The sequence below is a fragment of the Mchenga conophoros genome, linkage group LG3, assembly GCF_057382185.1.
Source record: "Mchenga conophoros isolate Kocher_MC1m ecotype Shallow Benthic linkage group LG3, M_conophoros_male_GT1.1, whole genome shotgun sequence".
NCBI lineage: Eukaryota > Metazoa > Chordata > Actinopteri > Cichliformes > Cichlidae > Mchenga > Mchenga conophoros.
Window position 1 is genome coordinate 53,558,330 of NC_140528.1, and position 6,559 is coordinate 53,564,888.

At 38.7% G+C, this 6,559-nt stretch overlaps 1 protein-coding gene across 2 annotated transcripts; it reads right to left on the minus strand.

The window, feature by feature from the left end:
• Positions 1 to 466: 466 nt before the first annotated feature.
• On the minus strand, positions 467 to 6,314 carry LOC146579508 (uncharacterized). 2 transcript variants are annotated; one of them, XM_085269345.1, is made up of 10 exons: positions 6,154 to 6,314; positions 5,818 to 5,886; positions 4,451 to 4,531; positions 4,226 to 4,347; positions 3,855 to 3,904; positions 3,398 to 3,748; positions 3,231 to 3,317; positions 2,782 to 2,859; positions 2,507 to 2,636; positions 467 to 2,415 (listed from the first exon to the last, which is right to left on the minus strand). In XM_085269345.1, exons 5-10 carry the CDS (start codon positions 3,895 to 3,897, stop codon positions 2,403 to 2,405), a joined length of 702 nt encoding a protein of 233 aa, XP_085125471.1. In that variant the 5' UTR covers positions 3,898 to 3,904; positions 4,226 to 4,347; positions 4,451 to 4,531; positions 5,818 to 5,886; positions 6,154 to 6,314; the 3' UTR covers positions 467 to 2,402. The 2 variants fall into 2 exon arrangements, with proteins under 2 accessions (XP_085125471.1, XP_085125472.1); XM_085269346.1 differs by lacking the exons at positions 5,818 to 5,886; positions 6,154 to 6,314 and having other exon boundaries at positions 4,451 to 4,925.
• Positions 6,315 to 6,559: the final 245 nt, after the last annotated feature.

The following is a 6,559-nucleotide window of genomic DNA, read 5'->3' on the forward strand; positions in this document are numbered from 1 at the left end:
CGAGAGCCAAACTTCACTGAACTTAAACTCGAGCGTCGAAAGCAGGAGCTGCATGACAAAAAAAAGCATCTGTGTGTCTATACTAAACAGTGCGCAGATACAGATCTATAAAAGGGCAAATACATCTTTGTATGTCTGTGTGTTTAATCTGATCTTTTGGATAAGATTTAGCTAACATAAACTAATGTAAGTCTATTAGCTAGTAAAGAACGAGCCAAACTGGTGATGTCTCGTTCTTTACTAGCACAATATGGTGCTAAACTTGTTTTTAAAACTTGAACTTCAAGCACCCTTTTCTTAAATCTAGCTTCATAGACCGAGTTATATCTGTGCCAGTTATTTAGAGCATGGCTCAATGGTGTGAATTAGCCTGTGGAGCTTTCATGCCCCCTTTAAGACCCATTTAAGAACAATACTGTGTGCTTTTGGTGCACAACCTGTACACTAAAGCAAGAGCAAGTCAATGCTCTCTGTAAAAAAAATACTTTATTTTACTTGGGGCAACAATATAACAATAAGAGGTGCTTTATTTCTTTAGAAATTAGACACTAATGTTGTAAACTAAGGAAAAATATTACAATCTTGTTATGTTTACTTAATAGTAGGAGATACAAGGATTTATTTTCTGTTTATGCATCAGTATGACCATATGATACTCTTATACAGTGAAGTCCCACTTGGAAAAGGTCTTTCACAGCTCACACGCATGCTTCCTTTTGACTGCACTTGGTTTTTAAACTGTAATCATTATTAACAGTTAATGCTGCTTCCTGTCTTTGAGTTTATTCACCGAATAAAAAATAAGGTGAGATAAAATATGCTTTATTTAACCCAAAAGCAGGGAAATCATTGTGTTATAAATGCCAAATTATTAAAGCTCTTTATATTGAGAAACCGTAGAATCCCTCCACCTTTCTTCTTGCCTCTCAGATTAATGTCTCTGTCCACTCAAAAAATTGTTCACACCATAGTCCAGGAAGTGTGGGTGCAGTGCCTTGTCCATGATTCACATCAAACTGCAATGCGGATTCTGTTCCCCAGTTTTGTTCATATCATTGATCTCTGATAGCTGCTTAGTTCTCCAGTTAGCTTCAGCTCTGAAACCATGTTGTGTTCACTTCAAAGCAAACAGGATATGCACTGCCAGAGTGATGATCTAGCAAAGAGTCTTGACTGCCAAGAGTGTGACAAAAAGAACCAGAAAAACAGGAAGCTTAAGAACACTTGTGCTGGCAGCTGTTGCAGCAGTCTACCACGCAGCACTGTGGGGACTTGACTGACAACTTTTCTTTTTTACGTTTTTCATTTTGAGAATAAGACAACATTTCTAAAAGTCAAAATATTATTTCAAGAACAGAATCAAAATATCTACAGACAAGATGTTTCAAATAAAGTTAGCATTAGTGCCGTTCATGGCCGCTGTACCCTGTACAATATGCTTTGTGCAATTTAACTGATGAAACTATATATCAAATTCCCTTTTGATAACCATCCATCCATCCATTCGATACCGCTTATCCTTTTCAGGGTCGCGGGGGGCGCTGGAGCCTATCCCAGCTGTCATAGGGCGAGAGGCGGGGTACACCCTGGACAGATCGCCAGTCTGCCGCAGGGCTAACACATAGGGACAGACAACCATTCGCACTCACATTCACACCTAGTGGAAATTTGGATTTTCCAATTAACCTATCCCCACAAGCTGCATGTCTTTGGACGGTGGGAGGAAGCCGGAGTACCCGGAGAGAACCCACGCAAACACGGGGAGAACATGCAAACTCCACACAGAAAGACCCCGGCCTGGTGTTGGAATTGAACTCAGGACCTTCTTGCTGTGAGGCAACAGTGCTAAACACCGTGCCACCGTGCTGCCTCCTTTTGATAACAAGTAAGTTATTTCTCTCTGCATATGAACACAATGTGGTAATAGGTACAGAGAAGAAGGACTTTGAAGTGATGGTACAGAAAATTACATCTGTTCTTTCTTCCTTAAACCCCACAGCGGTTATCCCCATGATATACACTGATCTTCATTTGAGTATTTTTAAGTGAGAAAAATACATCATACTGCATATGCATTATATATGAGGAAATTAAACCCTAAATCACTAAATGTAGAATTATTTGCTTCTGAAATATCATTTCTATCAACTCTTAGTTCAAAGGCTCAATTTAGAAAAGACACAAATACTGAAAAAGATTTTCGAAAGCAAAGAATCAGCATTTTAACATCTGATTTTTTTTTTTGGTCTTTTTTCATCTTCTAAGTGTAATTTTCTTATAGTGAGCTTTTTTTTGCTGTTGTTTATTTGTTAGTTTGTTTTTAACATTAGCACAACTGGAGCAGGTAAGAAAGTCGTTGTTGGTTTGACTCATTTGGTCAGGGACACAGTAGCGGTGTTTCATCATGTTGTTGATCTGTAATATACAACACACAACACCACAGTCAGGCAAAATCAAATGCAGACATAGTCAAACATGTAGATGCAATAAAAGTTTGCCAACGTACCGTTTTAAACCATCATGAAGAAATTTTATTAAAAGTACGATGGTTCCTGCATTTGCAATAATTAAAACTACAGCCAGAACAAACAGCACCGTTTCCTCCTGACTTGTCTTTCTTCCCGCCAGTTGTGGATCTAGAAAACAAAGGATTGTTTTTGAAAACAGTACATACAGTAATGAGTTCTCACCCTGCATGCTGTAACCTCTACTTTCTGTAACACATGCATGGCTTGTACTGTATGTGCCCCAAACCCCCCCTGCATCATTTTCCTGAATTACCTTCAGCATCACCTGCACTCAAAATCTTCATTTTGTCCACCTTTATTTTCCTCACATTCATGTACAGAGACGCAAAACCTGAAAAGAGAAAACTAAATTGTGACATATTGATTTATTCAGTGAAAAATGGAAGTTATTGTTTTAATTGATGTGTTTTACAAAAATATTTCTGACCATCTTCTTTATGGATGAGAAATGTTCCACACCAAAATAAATATTTGAATGTTACTTTAAGTTTTATCTTTATTACATTTCTATAGTTTTTTCTATAACTTTTCCTGTCAGTGCAAATCATTGTGGAGGTTATCACAACCGTAATGAAGACTAGACATTTTTAAATTAAATAATTCCACAATTTACTGTAAATTTATGACACTGAACTTTTTAGACGAATAAAAATAAAATTTATTGAAACACTCTCTGAATGCAGCTCCTCAGATCTGATTTACCTTTTGGTGGTCCAAACATTGGAGGTTTGAGTGAGACATCACTGCTGTCTCCATCAGAAGTTCGACCCACACTCAAAACAAAGTTTTCTGAGGATGAAAATCTGAATGTTTGTTCATCTGCAATATAAATACAGCCCAGTCGTAAAGAGATACAGGAGTCAACTTACCATTTGTCTCGAGCCTCCATCTCTTCAGGCTGTCGTCGTAGTCGGCAGCCACGTCACACCTGTAGCTTCCAGAGTCTTCAGCTGTGACTCTGGACAGATGAAGTCTGATTCGTCCTCCTCTCAGAGCATCTCTGTCAGTCTGAACTCGTCCTGCAAACTGCTCATGCTGAGACTCAGAGTCCTCCACTCCTCTGATCATTTTAAACAAAATCTTAGTGACGTCTGAGTGGAAAACACACATCACGTCAGCCAGAGACACGTCAGCTTGGAGCTGACTGTCCAATCTGATGGTGATGTTGTCGTCCTCCTTGGCCTCAAAGACAGTCGCAGTCCTTTTCAAAACAAACGTCCCTGTTGAGAAGACACCACCTCATTATTGTGTGTTCATTTATCCTTTTTATTTATTTATTTATTTGAATTTACCAAAAGATAACTGTGTCTAAATGTGGACACTCACAGACAGAGGACGCCAGGCCGAGAAACAGAAGGATCCTGATCATCTTCTCTCTGTCAGAATGAATCAGAGGAAGAACGTTTTAATAAATATCTTTTTTTAAAAAAGACAATAGAAATAAAAGTGAAATATTTCACATTTTTCACCAGCTTAAAAACCACTGAGTGATTTCCCCACACAGAGTGCACACAGACACCGTTTCTGTGCAGCTCACCAGCACATGAATTAATGTACGTCTATGATCCAAACCATGATCATAATTCTGTGCATGTTTCAGCTACGAGATTTAAAATGGTCTGTTGACATCAGAGTGAAGTGTGTTTTCAGTATTACTCCAATAACATGTTTAGATGTTTTTAGGCTTAGTTTTCTACCTGTTCTTGCGTTTCTCCGTCTCTGGCAGCTGTCTCTACGAACCATGAGCTCCTCTCTACGAACACGGAAGAGCATGTAAAGTTTTCCTGTTGACTTTACTGGGTGCATTACACTTAGTGACCTGTGAAATTTAAAAAGAAAAAATATCAGTGTTATTGATTTTCATTTCATCACACCTCACAGACAACAAAACTGAACATTAGGCAACAACGATCGGTGCTCACCAGAAAATTAAATGAAGTAAATTCAGAAGGCCTCAAAGGGACAATCAAGGTCACTACTCACTGTCGGTTTAAATCTCCTTCCTGAAATTTCACAAAAATATATTTAATGAACTTTTTAGACAGATTCAGATTCATTTTGATTTATTTTGTTGATTTTTTTTAAACAATTTGTTAAATGGTTTGGCAGCACGGTGGCACGGTGGTTAGCACTGTTGCCGCACAGCAAGAAGGTCCTGAATTCAAATCCACCATCAGGCCGGGGTCTTTCTGTGTGGAGTTTGCATGTTCTCCCCGTGTTTGCGTGGGTTCCCTCCGGGTACTCCAGCTTCCTCCCACCGTCCAAAGACATGCAGCTTGAGGGGATAGGTTAATTGGAAAATCCAAATTGCCATTGTGTGAATGGTGTGAATGTGCGAGTGAATGTGAGTGCGAATGGTTGTCTGTCCCTGTGTGTTGGCCCTGCGACAGACTGGCGACCTGTCCAGGGTGTACCCCGCCTCTCGCCCTATGACAGCTGGGATAGGCTCCAGCGCCCCCCGCGACCCTGAAAAGGATAAGCGGTAGCGAATGGATGGATGGATTGTTAAATGGTTAATATAGTTTTCTATTTTCAGAGGTGCACATATCCGCGCACCAGATAAGAAGTTGCAACGCGTGTTTGCGTACATAAGATTTTCTGGAGGAGGACAGACATTTGTTTAGAACTCTTAAAGATGTCGAAGAAGCTCCTTTAAGCAATTACTCTGGTGTTCCTCCACCTCCAAAGAAATGTCAGAAGGAGTCCAAACCACAAAAGAAGCGCGTATTCTCGGAAAAGTGATTGCAGGAGGCAAATGATGAACGCACAGAGATTTGGTGCAGAATATGCCGTGAAAATCCCACTCTAGCGGACAAAAACAGTGCCTTTTATATGTACGCGAACGCGCGTTGCATCTTCCTATCTGATGCGTGTCTTTTATTTTGCACATAAACATTCAGTTTTCTGTTTTTTATGATAGGAAAAGCCACAAGCCTCGTGTTTTTGACAACAACAACAACAACTAAATCATTATTATTATTATTATTATTATTATTATTATTATAAACTCTTATTGACACTGTAAACACCGCTATGCCGCTATTTACTTCATGTTGCGCACTTTCATAAAACCCCCTTTGGGTTTTCATGTTTTGTATCACATGAACCAACTAAAAGCTGTTTGTCTTTCTCTGTCCTTTTTCTGTGAGATATTTGTTTTGTTTTGTTTTTCATCCTGTTTCCAATCTGATGAAAATGAGCCCACGTAGCGTATTTAAACAGTGAGTGCAACAGAAAGTAAACAACAGGAGCACACATGTTCACACAGGATGTTTTAACGTCAACTTACTTGTTTGTAAGAGAGCGATCGGCGATCTGTCCACTTTCTATCACATCAATTATATCAACTGATGATCAGCTGGAAGAACAAACAACACTGAATGTTTCGGATGAAGCAGAATACCACGAAGTGTTCAAACTGTTAATCCCAGTCACATCCTCTTTACAGACTGTGATCAAACGTGTTCATTATCGGACATGTAACATTTTAGTACTGCTACTTTACAAAGGCATTTTAAGAAAGAGATAAAAACGTAATAATGATAAATAAATATCAACTGCAGTACAAAACAAAGAAGAATGACACAGAAACACAGCAAAACATACTAAAAGATCAAGTTCATACTTCTGTTGTCTCCTCTTCTTCCCGTTGGTAGCTTTTTATTCGCTTCAACGCGTCGTTTTGCTTCAGTTCTATAATAACACAACATAACTTGTGTACAAGACTCCTGATATACTGGGCAGTCAGCATTCATCTGTTGGGTTTTTTTTCTTCTTGTTTGTTGCCGTGTGTGTTTTAGTTTCACTTTCATTTTGACTTAAAGCACAATGACTCATGTCAGTAAAAGCTGGATCAGATCAGCTGATAAGCTGTTGCGCACTTTATTTAAGTGTCAGAGTCTCACTTGTTATTTTAGGAGGTTTATTTGGATCATCACAGGCTAATAAAGTGTTTTTGGATCCAAAAACTGTTTAAAAACTTTGTAAGGAAATTATTTTCACATAATGATTTATATTTATATAATTTATAA

What these genes read in the sequence shown, in the direction of transcription:
- LOC146579508 (XM_085269345.1), bottom strand. Translation starts at nt 3,897, where the DNA reads ATGATCAGGATCCTTCTGTTTCTCGGCCTGGCGTCCTCTGTCT. An exon ending in ATGGAGGCTCGAGACAAATG is followed by an intron (nt 3,318 to 3,397) that starts GTAAGTTGACTC and finishes TTTCATCCTCAG; the next exon opens with AAAACTTTGTTTTGAGTGTG. An exon ending in AATGTTTGGACCACCAAAAG is followed by an intron (nt 2,860 to 3,230) that starts GTAAATCAGATC and finishes TTCTCTTTTCAG; the next exon opens with GTTTTGCGTCTCTGTACATG.